This window comes from Melanerpes formicivorus, unplaced genomic scaffold (assembly GCF_026170545.1).
Source record: "Melanerpes formicivorus ecotype bairdi unplaced genomic scaffold, bMelFor1.0.p_v2 SCAF_33, whole genome shotgun sequence".
In the NCBI taxonomy this organism is placed as follows: domain Eukaryota; kingdom Metazoa; phylum Chordata; class Aves; order Piciformes; family Picidae; genus Melanerpes; species Melanerpes formicivorus.
The window spans coordinates 5,519,753-5,535,023 of record NW_027142385.1 but is presented as its reverse complement, the minus strand read 5'-3'; the positions used below and the strand labels follow the sequence as shown (position 1 = coordinate 5,535,023).

The 15,271-nt window shown below is 41.4% G+C and overlaps 2 protein-coding genes across 4 annotated transcripts in view; one reads left to right on the top strand and one right to left on the bottom strand.

Moving 5' to 3' along the window:
• The first annotated feature begins 84 nt into the window (after positions 1–84).
• On the top strand, positions 85–15,266 carry MORN5 (MORN repeat containing 5). Of its 2 annotated transcripts, XM_068155815.1 has the most exons (6): positions 85–156; positions 233–380; positions 684–795; positions 1,757–1,888; positions 13,760–13,884; positions 15,172–15,266. In XM_068155815.1, exons 1-5 carry the CDS (start codon positions 110–112, stop codon positions 13,837–13,839), a joined length of 519 nt encoding a protein of 172 aa, XP_068011916.1. In that variant the 5' UTR covers positions 85–109; the 3' UTR covers positions 13,840–13,884; positions 15,172–15,266. The 2 variants fall into 2 exon arrangements, with proteins under 2 accessions (XP_068011916.1, XP_068011917.1); XM_068155816.1 differs by lacking the exon at positions 15,172–15,266 and having other exon boundaries at positions 13,760–14,902.
• The window catches only part of LHX6 (LIM homeobox 6), a 24,385-nt gene continuing 17,929 nt past the window's right edge, over positions 8,816–15,271 (bottom strand). The window contains exon 11 of one of the 2 annotated variants that reach the window (XR_010989509.1): positions 8,816–9,575. The gene's annotated coding sequence lies outside the window, so the exon portion shown is untranslated. Of the gene's footprint in view, positions 9,576–12,953; positions 13,791–15,271 lie in introns of those variants that run through there. The other variant, XR_010989508.1, reaches the window with a different exon arrangement.

Genomic DNA, 15,271 nt, shown 5'->3' with positions numbered 1-15,271 from the left:
CCGCCTCGCCATCGCGGCCCATGCGCGGCGGCAGCGGGAGGCGGCGCTTTATGGCCCCCCCGCCGGTCCCGGCGTTGCCATGGTGACGGCGCCGCGCAGCCGGGCAGCCATGGAGGTGGGGGGCGGTCGGTACAGCGGAGACACCGTGCGCGGCAGGTGGGCTCGGCGGGCCGTGGGGGGCTCGAGGCTGCCCACCCTCCATCCCCGTTCCTAACCGCTTTGTCTCTTCCAGGATGGAGGGACAGGGCTCCTACACTCTGCCGACGGGCACCGAGTACCGGGGAGCGCTGAAGGACGGGATGTTTCACGGCGAAGGAGAGCTGCTCTTCCCCAACGGAGGCAGATACCGAGCGATCTGGCACCGTGGGGTGCCCACGCAGGTAGCCCGGGCGGGGAGCCTCAATCCGAGTCCATGAATTGGCCCTCATCTCTAGGGAAGCTTTTGGGGTAAAACCAGCAGATTTCTGAGACAAGCCAATTTTGGCACCCATGGACGGCATCGCACACCCAGAGGTGTTAGGGTGAGGCTGCAGACTCAGTTCCCAGCACCATGAAAGCCCTTGCTGCACCCTGCACTCGCCCTGCTCGGCCGACGCACGGTTTTGGCAGAGGGAACGCTGGCCGTGTTTATGCTCCCGCCATCTATCATGTTTATTAACTCTGTGCTTGAACATGTTTTGCAGGGGAAATACATTTTTGCAGATGGTCTTGAATACAAAGATAAAAAATGGCATTACTGTGACGGCTACGACAGACGATTTTACACAGAAATCTGTTCTGGTCTGAAACCAGCAGGTACTGAATTGCATTTGCAATCCTAAGAATCTGGAAGGAATTAGACTAACAACTTTGCTTAAGAAAGATTAATTCGGCTACATGAGTAACATGGAGCAGAAATGCTCTGGCTAATTTCAGAACCTGACCATACGATGCTGCCAGAAGAATGCTGACACCACCTTCCACCAGCGCAGCAAGGGATGCAGCCTCCCATCCACAGAGATTCAGCCTTCCATCCGCAGCACGGGCTTCTCTGGAGCGATGGCCCCTAAGGACAGGGCTTTGTTATCTACAGCTTTTGATACCCTGATTAACCCTTTCATACACTCCACTGCCTTTGCAGAGCACTTTTAATATAGAAAAGTTGAGCAAAGACAATTAATTTCCTTCCAGAACATCAGATACAGTTTGGCTGCATCTGTCCCATGTACCCTTTTAGTGTATCAGAACAGGCTCTTGTGTCCAGCATATATTTATGTTAAAGAGTTTTATAATAGTGTATGTAGTCAAATGGTACAAAAGATTTATAAGGAACAAGTGAAATATGTAATGTAATACATAAAACGCTCTTCTTTATGCATAAAATATTTTTGCAATGACATGCAGTTGGTTGTGTGGGGCCAGCAAGACCCTCTTGGCCCCATTTTGAAGTTTGGGGGTGTATTTGTAATGCTGGTTCAGTGGGCTGAACCGCAGGACCGTGAGTGAAATCAAAGTGATATCTTTTTCTGTATGGATTTTTCCATTTTCATTTTTCCCATCTGCAGAATTGGCAAAACATTTTATAGCATTTACTGTAACTGCATTGTTTTTATAGCAAATACCATGGAGATATAAGATTTGTTAGTTCTCTTGATCCAAGGCACAAATGCAAAAAAAAAAAAAAAATACAAATAAATTTAAAAGCAAAATAAACCAAACCCTTTGCTGGGTTTTTTTTTTTTCCCCTCTCTTTTGTTTTGTTTTTTTTTTCCTTCAGGCATTTCTCAGCTTACAAATCTGGATCCTCCCAGAAAAATCCCAGAAGGTTGTTACGACTGTGGTGATGGATTCTATAATCCTGAAACCAGAGTTATTGTTGACTACAAATTCAGATTCCTGAGAAGTGCAGGTAGGATTAACTGCCTCTGCAAGGTAAACTCAGATGAATTTATTTGCCTCATCTTCTAGGGTGTGTGATTAAAGCTAAAGCATAAAAATCCATGATTTGGTTCTGTTATCAATGAGCTAAAATATTTCTCCCTTATTTATTTTTATCAGTGATTTATGTATCCCCAGAGTTCTATAAATCATATTTTGCAAAATTACAGTGAAGTGTTCCCAAGCAGATACAAATAAATATATTTTATTACAGTTTGGTATGTTAAACTCAGGAAAATCTTGAGTCTCTTCCATTATGATCTCAAGCAAGGGAGTGGTTGTGAGGTGTACATCATTGATTCCTGAAAGCTAATAAACTGTTGTGAACCAGCAAAGTGCTTAAGCATGTGCTTATCTCTGCATGTTGGAACAGTCCAATTTAATGAAAGGAGTCTTAGGGCTGCATTTAAATGCCTTGCTGAACAGGAAACTTCCTTGTCACTTTGGAGAGCTGTGTTTTGAGTAGCGTCTGGCAAATATTAGTTCTTGCGGCTGAGTCCTCACATTAATAAGCCTTAGGGCAAATTAGTTTTCATCAAGGCAGAAGAGAAACTTATCACATTTAAAACACACAGAAGATCTCCAAACAACTGACACTGAGATAACTCAAAAACTGTAATCTGACCAGAAAGGAGTGCTTTGTGTGCTGGCTGTTGAACCTTTGTGTTTATTACCTTTTCAGTGCAGGGTGGGTTTCTTTTTAAATTAAAATGATTTCTGCAAGCAGCCACCCACTCTCCCACCCCACTTTTTCTTTTGCCTTTTTTTTTTTTCTCCTCCCCAAATGTCCAAATTGCAAGACCTGGTGTTTCTCGAAGAGAGAACGGTTCATTTTCAGTATGCCACAGTTTAACAGTTTTGTTGCTTGGAAACTCCTATTTACTATTTGTTGGGGAAAAAAAAAAATATCTGCTCAGCTCTACTTTCAAGAGCTCCTATAACTATGTGCTGTGATATTGGAGGAGGGAAGTGAAAGAGGGGGGGGTTGGGAGGGGGGGGTTCAAATGAATTGGAGATACCATCTGCTATAAAATATACCCTATGATACATGGCCTGTTTTATAAATGTTGAATAAAAACTGATCTGGATTATTACAAATGGCATCGATCCAAAATACTGGAATGCAGTGGGCCTACTGATGAGGAAGATAAGCAACATGCTTTCCAAAAACACAGGAACCTACACAGATTAGTACAGAAGGGAACGCCTTGGAATTCAATTTATTGTTTTTTAATCTGTTCTTTGAACTCATTGTCCCTCATGGCATTTATCTCAAACCCTATGAGTTATATCAATCAATATTCACTGACCAGATCAGCGCAGCGTGCAGCCTGACGGAGCTGTTGGAGATGTGCTTTGTGTGGTCATTCCATTGAGAGCCCCGCACACAAAGTTAAGCTTGTTGATGAGAGTGTGAAGAAGGAATGTGTCATGTAGGCCAGACCCTTCCTCTCAAGAACATGAAGACAATTGAAAAACCCGGCACTTGTTCAACATCAGAGGAACTCTTACCGCCCCAGGAGAGATGATTCAGGGCACAAGGCCACTGCAGTGAAGGGGGAAAAAAAAAAGCAAAAAAAAAGCCCAGCTGTAAGCAGAAGAAACTGAGGAAGAGGCTGGGATGACAGGGAACAGATCCAGAATTACTCCATTATAGGTTGGGCAGGAATGAGCAGGAAAACCTCCAGGCTTTCAGCCAAGTCTTGAAAGCATCAAAAGCAGATGGTAGGAAGCATTGAGGAAGTTCTTACAACAGCTTGACAGGTTTACCAAAATGACACTATCTTCCTCGGGTCTGGCAGCAGGCTTTCAGAATACTCCAGTTCTCACCTTTCACCCTGGCCCTATTATGAAGCAGTTTCTGATTGTTTCTTGGCTGTTTGGGGAAGAGCGCAAGGAAGCGTCCAGCCTTGGCACTGATTTGCCTCCAAAGGGGCAGCATCCAGGTACCTTTCCAGAAAATAAGAAAACAGATGCCATTGGAAACTGATGAATTTGCTTCTACCACTGCTCTGTCAAGATGAGTGGATGTGGAGTACCGAAGAGACTCCTCTTAAATTTGGCAAGCCTTGTGCTTCGCTGGTGCGGAGGTCTGATACTCATTTACTGAAAGAGCTCTCACTATTAGAGTAGTGCAAAGGCTCAGGCCCAGGGAATGAAATGACAGCAACAGTTTGGTTACATGTTTTTATCTAGCAAAGTTTTCCAAATTCTCATCACAATCTTGCAGTTATTACTGCGCCCCTAAACCTCTCTTTCCTTGGGGATGCTCAAATTTCTCTTGACTCTCCATGTGTTCTTCAACCTTCTCTTTTTTTTTTCCTTTCTTTCCAGTTTTGCAAAGTACACAAAATTGGACACATAAATAAGAATGGGAAGGGTTATTTGTAAGAAGAGATGTTGTTTATTTTGAACAGATACTGGGACTAGACTCCTGTTTCACTAGGAGCATTACTTTATTTCTTTTTGTTTTTTTTCTTCCAGAAATAGGACTCCTGGCACCTTTGTAACAGAGTTTGGTCAATAGAAAGTTGGGAAGATTTCCCAGTTTTTCAGTAAAAAGTAGAAAATGCGTGATGGTATCTCTAATGCAGAGCAGGGAGGTGCAAGAAGAGCTGTGACATTCAGGTTTTAGGACCCTCAACTATCAGAAAACACCATCAAACCCACAGGTTTTGTTACACTGAGATTGAAAAGATTGTAGGAGTTTGCCTGAGTCTCATCTCTTTGGGTGAAAAGCAAAGATATTTCTGATGAAGATTGCCCTGTTTCACTGTGGTTCTCCCAAGGATGGGTTAGATAACATGAAATATACCTTTGCCCTTTGTCATACAAGAACATCTGTGCCACTACTTTCGTATTCCATCTTCAGGTTTAATTAGTAGGTGTATGGTGCATAGGTAGCTTTCTATACTGGGGTCAGTATTACCTGAAATACATCCAGCTCTTCATATGGCATCAAGAGCAGGAAGACACAAGGCCTGCCTTTACACTCACAGCTCAGTCAGGTAACTGAGTTAACATGTATGCTATTAAGAACAGGATTAGGTGCAGAAAACCAGGATAAATATCTTTTTAAGGGGATAGGCTTTGGTGCTGCTGCAGTCCCAAATCAGCCAGCAATCAGCTCAGGATTTCTACAAGCCTGAAAGTCTTGTAGGCTTCAGGAGTAGTTATGAGCTGAAAAGATCAAGATTCAAGAACATTGTTTCATTATAGTTTAGAAAAGTCCAGGATTAGAATGCCTGAGGTTCCTTTGCTTGTGAGGCTGACCCAACTCCACAGGCAAGGGTGCAAAGTCATTCTCATTTTAAGCCTTAGTAATCCCAGACTTAGAGCTTCCTCACTTTGTTACCTTGGGATGGAGGTTCTCAGGCTCAGTTTGAAAGAATGTAGAAGCAAGTTTTCCTTTGGAAAACTGACAGTGATGTATTCATCACTCAGTTTTATCCAAGTATGCAAATCCATGAAGTAAATCTCCTACGTTTAGACTTTGGGTCTTTATCTTTTTTTTCCTGTCTTACAACTCAGCTCTGGCTTGCACCAAGTGCTTTTTGGGAAACATAGATGTTGACTTGTCTGAAAAATGTAGCTGAGAAACAGAGCCATAACCACTCAATAATTACACAGGGTAATATTTCTGTACCTACCCTCGTGTACCCCAAATACATGCAGATGTTTGCATGCTCTCTCTCATAAACTACTGGAGAACTGAGTGTGGGATGAGGGCCTGGCAATTTTTCAGGCCTGGAATATTTCTAGAAAAAAAAAAGACAGCAAGTTATACTTAAAGTTGACTGTGGTGCAGGGGGAAAGAAAATAAAATATTGACTGCACTTGGGGATCATGCACAGAGCTTTCTTCCCTGCTCTTCTTTGAAGCTGCCCATTCTGATGATGGAGGGAGTGGATGAACAGTCTGATTCCGGGCCAGTCCCCAGTCATTGCCTAAGAGTGTAAGAGTTGTTTTGGCAGATGCCCTTAGCAGTGAAGAGGAAGGAAAGCCCCAGCAAAACACATACAGAGGGAATATAGTATTTTTGTTCAAATGGATTTAGCTTCCCATAGATTTAAATGTCTACTTATAACACAGGACCATTTAATCTTTTGCACAGTTGTTTCTTTTTCATTTGACTTAAGATACTGAATTTAGATGAGGTTTGGTTCCTACATATTGAAACTCTTAAAAGCTCTTCAAATAATTGTTCTTTGGATACTTGTTAAGCTAAAGAAATCAGTTTTGATCGGCAGTAAAAGTTCATGCTATTTTAAGTGCAATGCTATAGCTATTTTCTGTTGTATATTTAATCATTTTGAATTATATGTCATGTAAAAGATCTTAGCTCTGGGGCATTCGCCAGATGGCTGATTCTGCATTTCACACAACAAAAGAAATAATGTTTGTGTAAAGCTCTTAAAAATAGTTGGTAATCAGTATATTCTACAACGAATAGGATCCAGACCTGTTTGGAGGGGGGGGAGAGAGAAAAAAACCAACAACCCAGCTTTTGCAGAAATTAATTTAGAGGATTTGGTCTCTACCTCTGGGCTCTGAACAAAACAAATTGTGTCTATTGTTTGCTGATTTTTTTAACATTTAACAAGTTAACCAAATTGTAAATTTTACTCATTTTTATGTTAAATGCCATCTATTACAATCCATTGATCTTTTTCTCTTTACTTTGGCTGACAAACTTATTTCTGGGGGAAAATAAAGGAAAAGCTTTGTGAAAGAGAGAGCCAAGACTACTCTCATGTACACAAGCAGAGCATACAAATGTGAGTAGCCCTTTGCTTTTCTTGCAACAGCTGGAGTGCTCCTCCTTTCTACTGCTAACTCTTCTTTCTGGCCTCTTTTGATTCATTCCTTCACAATACCATCACCAAAAAAAACCCAACATGTTTTCTCTCTCTGCTATGGCACCCAGCTTGTTATTTTGCCCACAAGGCTCTACACAAGCCTATACAAATTCACCCTTTGGTCTTATCTCCACTATCTCCTATGTATGGTTTTCTCCTGGGTCTTGTCTCAGATCACAGGGGTTTTTTTGCTCACATTCATACAATTCCAGTTTGCTGGCACTTGCTTTCCACAGGCTCACTGCTTCAATGATAGAAGAGCTGAAAAATATTGCATGAAAAGGAAGGTAGGAAATTGTGATAGCTCTTTTATCTGGACCTTCAAGTGTCACTCATCTTTTCCTCTTTTTTAGTTACATAGCTTTTGTCCTTCTGTGAAAGCTTTGGACCTAAATCTCCAATACTTAACAAATTAACTGATTGAGGAGCCACATCTTATAAGGAGGAGAGGCAGAGCATTAGCAAGTATCAAACTGGGGACTGCTGAGTGGGCAAGGCAAATAAATGAGTGTTCAAGTGAAGACAGCAGAAGGAAATTGAATCTACTTAATTTAAAGAGAAGATCCCAGACTCCTATAAGAAGTAGCTTTGTGTCTATTCTTACTCTACCCTAAATGCTTTTTTAAATGTTGGGCCAATTCTCCTACCCAGCACATGTTGTTTTCATATCTATACAGAAATGTGTTAAGATCAGTGCTTATGAATGCCACTGCAAAATGCACTCTTCTTGTGTCTTTCTCAGTGTCAAAGCCTACTCAAGTGACAGAGGTAGTTGGAGACTTCTCATCCATGTAACCAAGAAAGTATTTTCAGATTAAATTTGACTTACATGTTTTAATATAAAATATCCTTCATTCAGTAAACAGATTATGAACCAATATGATTTATATTCAAGACTAGAGCCAACAATGATAACATTAATATATGCACCATGATGTAAGTCACTACAGTCATTTCAGTAGCTATAGCTTTTGCAGATAGATTGTTCCTTGTGGTTTCCTGGTCTTCAAACACTTACCATTTTGAAAACCATGAAAGTTCGAGTTCCAAATAGTGGCATGCCAAGAATAACAACTTTGTTTGTGTGCTAGCCATCCTATTGTGAATCCCTTAAACAGATTACACACAAGACTTATAGGTACTTATATTCAACTATACAGTCCATGTGAAAACAAGTTTTACAAGAGATGGGAAGTTCATTTGGGGGCCATTTTGGAATTACAATAATTAAAAGTAAATGGAAGGGTGAGAATTTGTGGGTGGAAGCAAAGGTTAATTGAAAACATATTTTCCATTTTCTTACCAGCCTTGATGATGGTGGGGTCAGGTGCAGTAAGGAAAGTGGTGCTAGGGAGCAGAGTGGGCAGTGGAAATGAAATGAAAGGGGTGTGCCAGGCAGAATCCATGGCCGAGATGCTATCGCATGCAACTGTAATTGTGTAGTGGAAGAACATGATAAACTGCACTGCGGGTGATGGGAGGAGGCAGGCATGTGAAAGAATTAAATGGTATTGTTTATAATGGTCTGTGTGCGCTTGGCTCTCTGCAAACAGAGAGGAAACTCAGCTCTTGTTCAAGGCTTGTCTATTATAAACACCCTTTTACACATCATAGTCATGGAAAGCTGCTCCTCCCGCATGGCTGTGTGCTCAGGGAACGCTGAGCTGTGACCCTCTGATTGTCCCAAGGCAGCCACATATCAGGACACATCTACTTCCCTTCTGGCTCACACAGGCTTTAACAGAAGCAAGACTGAACAAAGGGATGATGCACACTCACATCTGGTCCCAGCTCGCCTTTGGGCAGAGTAGGGAGCCAAGGATCTGAATTTTGGAAAGCCTCACGCCTCCAGTTGTAGACAGTCTTTAAGACCCTGGGAGCAAGTACGGCTACACAGTGCCGTACGATGACCTAAGACAAAGTCAGAGCAGGTTTCTAAGTTGAACAGAGTAGCTTACATGGGGGAGAAACCCTACAAAGTATTGTTATTTCAATGCAGTACATTTTCCTGTGCACCTCTATGTGGGTTAGTTAAGACCCCAGAAGCCTACACAACCATACTGCTGTTAGCTGGCAGTCTCCACCCTCCATCCTAGCAGACACCCAAGCATGCAGAGTCCTAAGAAGTCTCTCACATAAGCAACACAGAAACATGATCGCTAGAAGCAAATAATTTTAAACTTTGCAATATGCATTTAATATAGGAAGTTTAAATGCACCTAAATTACAGTGTATTTTCAAGTCATCTTTTGGAAGCACCCTGAAGCAAGGCCACCCTGAATTTTCAGCTGTTTCCAATCCCAGCTGAGAGATAAATCTGGAGTGTGTAGTTGGGGAAGGCTCTTCTGCCACTACTTTTAGACTGAGCATTGAAATTTAGGCAAGCAGTTTCATTTTGCAGAGAGGCTGAGCAGAAATCCACAGATTTCAGTAGGCTGCAGGTTGAGCTCACCATGGAATACAGCTGCACTTTTGACACACACTTGTTTGGATTTGCTAGCATTTGGAGCTTCCTCTCAAGTCACCCAGAACAGGGAAGAAACTTGCAAAGCAGTATGTGTTGAGAGGAGTTAATTTTGAAACGGGCTCCTTACAGGAACACAGTATGACTAACTGAATTTGGTCCTTTTTTGCCTAAAAAGGTAATTCCAAACTGACCTGGTAGCTGTGTAGGCAGTGTCCAACAGAAGATCAGTAGGACTCATACCCCTGGTTAATCATCTGCTGTGGGCAGATGCTATTTCTGGGGAGCAGTTGTGCAGGTGGCTACCAGGGTTGGCTCCGTATTGCCTCTGCCTGCTTAATGAAAACAGCCTGAATTAATTACAAAAAATAAAAGAGGAGCTCTCCCACTTTGGGCTGGCTGAGGATCTGTCCCACAGTATTCAAAATATATTTTGTGGCTGCCAGAAAACGACTTGGTTTTGACTGACACACGAGAAAGTGATTTGAAAACCTCAGTCAGTGCTTACACAGATTCTGACAGCTCATCCATGAGGATCTCTTCCCCTCTCTCTTGCAAGATTGCAATGATCTGTCATGATAAAAAGCATTACAATGCACCAACTTTGGAAGAAATAATTTCTTATTTACTAACTGAGCAGGAATGCACCAGATTGCAGTAAAATATTCAGACAAAGCTTTGTGTGTGTGTGTATGTGTGTCCCCCCCCCTTTATCTTCAAATCTCAACATGGTTAGTCCTGATGCAGCAAAGTCAGTGCCACGAATCTTTGAAAAGCAAACAGAAAAATGGATAAACTTTCAAAGATAAATAAACTGACACAAAATTCAGCACACAACACGAAGGACTCCTTAGCACCTAATTGTGCCCAGGGTGATAATTTACCACTGATTAAAGAGTTTGGTTCTTTTTTTTTTTCCCCCCCAAATCTTTTTTAAAGGGAAAATTACTTCTGAAGGTGAAGATGTGCTTAGACAATCATATTAACATATTCAAACAATTGCAATTTGCAAAATAGTAATTACAACTCCCTATCTGGTAGCATTAATCAAACTTCAAGGTTTAATTCCATTTTAAATATTGATGAAATGTGATTCTCCAATCTAACCCTGGTGTTGCAGGGTTATGGAAGCAGCCAGTGACAGAAAAAGAGGAACGTGTAGTTAACAAGCAGCTGCCACAAAGAAGGATCAGCATCTGTGATTTAAATTGTTAGCTGCACAGTCAGGTAGAGTGTAAAAAGGGTAGTCAAGAGGCTGTTAAGTCCATTGCTGCCAATTACTAACAATCAGGGAGGAGCTTTAAGACTTGTTCAGTACAATAAACCCAGTTTGTCTTGTTTCAGGGGTTACTACTGAAGAGGTTGCAGCTGCACTGATTCAAATAGCCCTAAAACTACAGTAATTATCAACCAGTCTTCTTTAGTGTAGCAAAAGTATGTTTTACCATAGCTTAACTCTTTACATTCTAATATTTCCCTTCCTCTTCTCACATAGCTAGCCCTGGAGCCATTCTCATCTCTGGGTTTGTGGCTCTCCTCGCTATGCTGGATCAGTTCTTTCATTTCCCCCCAAGGGCCAGTAGCACACTGTGCCTGGGATGCATGGCAGCTCTAGGGGATTTGCTTTCGGTTATTTTTTGGAATATTGAGTCATCACAGCTATTTTTAGTTTTCATATAAAAGTTGAAATTCATCTATCTCATTCCTTTTTATATCTCACCAAACCATGTGCAAGTTAAGCATTGCTTATGAGCACACATTTAATTTGCATGCGATCAAATCACTACATAAACTGAGACATTTTGGGGTGGGTTTGAGGAGACTAAAATCCTTAGAGCAACCTGCCTTATGTACTTTCCCAGGAGGCCAGGAAAACCCAGAGTGCAGAAGGAAACAATCTCAGCAAACCAAGGATATATTGAAAACCTGCTAAATGAAGCCAAGTTAGCATCTGCCTTTCTTCGTGCTTATGTCCTTGATGCTCAGCACAGTGAGAGCTGTAGATTTCTCACTGGGAAGGCAGGATAATAATTTCTAGTACTTGGGTGAGCCACATACATCTGTACCCAAATAGGAGCTAGGCAGTGGTGATGTACAGCACATGTAAATTTTGTTTTATTCCTTCACCACGGCAGAAATAGACAAAGTTTCATTTTCATGCAATTATTACAAGCCCAGATAAACTATTTGTTTAGTTGAAGTCATTCCAGCTAAAATCACATTGCTACCCAGGCTGGACAATATCTGTTATAGCCCAGGCTCACGTGATGGAGTTGTTACTGTGCTGGAACACCTAGTGTATAGAACAAAAGCCAGCACATTGATTATGGCTTTGATGTTGTTTTTAAGAAAGCTTAAGGACCACATTTGCATTCCTGCTGCAGCCCACAGTAGAATCTGCCTCTGTAAGGACTGCCTGGTCTTTAAAGAAGATTCAGTGCTCATCTGTATCATTTCCCTTTTGGCATATTTTTTTCAGTATTTATTTTCTCCTAGTTTTTGCCTAAATAAGAGATGTGCCATTAGCAGGGTATTTTGTTGTGGACCTATTAATTCATAGGCATGGGGAATGAAAAAAGATCATGCCAGTGGAACCCAGAAGGGGCAAAATTTAGCTGTACTATCCAAATAATAACCATTTTTCAGTCACTAAAGCAAGCTCACAGGCTGAGCTATTGGAACAATGGCAGCACAAGTGTGTTCTCCAGCCCATTCATGGTCACTGGGTTGCTGCTCAGAGGTGGGCACTCACCACCAAACCCAAGCTTTTGCAAGCCAGAGCCCTTGAGTGGGAAACAAGAAGAGGGTCAGAAGGCACAAGCAAGCACTTTGTCTGGAAACCAGTGACTGCATGCAAAGAGCAAACTGGAGAGCAGACTCTCAGGGAAAACCTGTGAGTCACTAGCCTTTCTGACTATGGCTTGTCATGGGTAGCAGATGAGTGCTGCTGTTCAGACAAGGGACAAGTGCTTGGCACATCCTTTCCTTAAGTCCACTTTCACCAGGATGCCAACAGAGCTGCATGTGAGCAGCATCTTATGAGACATGAAGGCATGCACTCAACTCACTCAGCCAGGAATGAGAAAAAGGGGAGGGGAGCATGGAAAAAAAAAAAAGGGGGGGGGGGGGGGGGAAGGAAGGGAAGGGAAAAAGGAAAGGCAAAGCTGACTTGATTCAAACCCCACTGCAATCAGTGATATTAACCCCCAAGCCTGAAGACTTGTGCATCCAGACCTAACGTGTCACACGCCCTTCCGTGAACTTTCACTGCTTAGCTCAGCACAACTTCACTCCCAGGACCTTCCCACTTTGTGCATTTCAAACGCCACATAAAGGTACAACTCCACAGTCAAAGTATCTCCGTGAAGATTTGGTTCCTTACAAACAACGTGCTTCTTTCTGGATCTGTTTTGACCTACCTAAGCAGGGTGCTCAGCTCTGCAGGGCAGCTGTGTAAATAACACGACTGTGTGCCACGCCAGGCGGTGGTCACCGTGCTGGGCTTACAGCACCTCAGCTCCAGCCCCCTCACAACCATCTATTCTGTCAGGTTGTAAGGGCTGCTACAAACCACTTTCAGTGTAGATGCAAGCAGGTTAGAAGCACACAGCACAAGCAGCTAATATGAATTTGTTAAGACAGTGGTAAACACAAGCAGCAGCTCTTATACATTTCATTTATACCAAAATAAATACAGGTATTGTTTTAATTATAATTTTTTTTTCCAGGCTTTTTGAAGTTTGGTTTTCCTAATCTGCTACACAGCTCTCTTTTTCCCTACACAAACACTGGAGTAAAGGCTGCAGAACAGTTTTTTGGAAACAAGACTGTTTAAATCCCTGGAATTAAGAAGCCACGTTTGCCAAGTTGTTTTTTGTAACCGTACACAACATTTCTATTCAAACTTTGCTTGACAGTTGGTTTTTTCCTACATTGTCTTTATTTTTTCTTTCCACACTGTCATTATGCTCTGAGAACAAATATGACAGACATGAATACTAACAAGGGACTCAGAAGATGGCCTAAAACACATCCATCAGCCACTCTATCAGCTTCTCACTATCTGTAATAATGTGCATTTCAAAAACAGCATTAAAAGGAAAGCCAAAAACCTCTGTTTTAACTTTGGTTTATGAAAGGTAAAGAAAAAGCTAAAGAACAACACAGTATTTAAAAATGTGTATCTTCCCTTCTGATAGCTTCTGCATATCTCCTGCCAAAAAAGTCAGAAAGCAAAACCTGTGTGTGTAAATCTCTCAGCTCTGCTCAGGCTAATCTCGTCAAACAGAGGAATAAACAGAGTCACTGCCACATCCAGTACCTCCTACCTCCACAGACCCCAACAAAACAGCACACAGTCCGTGACAGAAACGAACAAAAAAATAGGTTCTAAGATAAGCCAATGGCTTAAAATGTATTTATTCCTCAAAGGAAAAACTGCTTGTTTGAGCTGGACCCTAGTGATGCAAAGAGCAGGTCTGACGTGGTGATGTTTGGCATTCTCTTATCTCCCTTTCAGATGACGACGAGCACGAATGGATCATTCGGACCTGCCGGAAAGCTTGGGATGAAACAACTGATCATAAAGCAAACCCATGAAACCCATTTTTTTTTTCTCCCCTAGACAGTAATATTCCAAAGCAGGTAATCTGATTCACAATAAACCTAATTCGTCCTTGTGGATTTGTCTCACCCTTTCCCTCTACAGGAATATAATCTTTTTGTCATCTTTGTCAGCACAAACAAAACTGGAAATAATAATTTAATCAGTCATGCTGAGAAAAGCCATGGAAAGGAAAAAAAAAAGGCAGATTGTACTCACAGCAATATTCCTGAGAGGTGTGTAGTTAGTACATACAAACGTTATTAAGCCTCAAAACAATTTGTTAAAAAGAGTGCCTCAGCTTCAGTGTTGAAGTCATTCAAATCCATCTTAATCAACATTATTTTCCCAGATTTTAGTTAGCTGTCCTGGTGAATTTCTTTCCTCTCTTTTTGCTCAGTACTTTGATATTGATTGATCATTGTAATAATGTACACCAGAGGTATTCTTTAATGACTGGTTTGCTAACTAGGAAATTATATCCATTTACTACGAACGTTTGTTGAACTCTCCTGAAGCCAGAGTTTAACAAAATAATAAAAGAGGAAAACTGGGTGGGTTGCTGCTTGATTAGTAAGCCAGAAAGTATTTAAAAATAAAATAAAAATGGAATTACATCATGTTCTGGATGTGAGTGCCAGCACTTCTACTTGCATTAACTTTATTTAATACACAAATAAGACATTTACAAAGCACAACATTAAAAGTATGTAACAAAACAGACATTGGTTTTACAAAAAAGTGCTTACAATTTAGTTTTACTTCTTTTAAAATAAATATTAGTCTTGACTGTCCACTCATTCAGAGAATTGCTTTCCTTTCTTTCCTTTTTGTTCCCTTAACCATTGTAGCCAAGACATGCGGAATTGCAACATGCTACAACAAAATGATTGGCAGATGAAATAAACCGGATGTGTCTAGAGTTGGCATCCTACAGATATATCACTGATAGTAGTGCAGGATTGGTTCCCACTCCCCCCATCCCAACTAGTGAGTTGTGTAGTAAGCACCTTTAGCTCGAGCATTGGGGTTAACCAGCATGAGCGGGGTGGGGGGGGGGGGGGGAAAGAATCATTGGTAATAATATTGTAAACCATTCCACTTTCAGATCCTAGCCATATTTAGAGACCTTATTAAACTCGAGTGAAAAGCCTTTCACTGGCTCTCTGCATTGGGTTTTGTCTGCAAAAGGTCTTGTAAATAGCAACTGGAAAAGTTCAGTACGTGGAGTCTGCATTGCTGCACCAGAATCCATTTGGCAATTACTGAATAAACCAAGAAAATGAGAATGATTCTAATTTTTTTCTTTTTTTTTTTTTAATCTACAGACAGGAGATGAATGCAAATGACCTGAGATAAGGTTTGGTTCAGTGGCAACAGTCAGTGTGAAATATGTTGTGAAACAATGTATTGAATAAATTAGAGGAT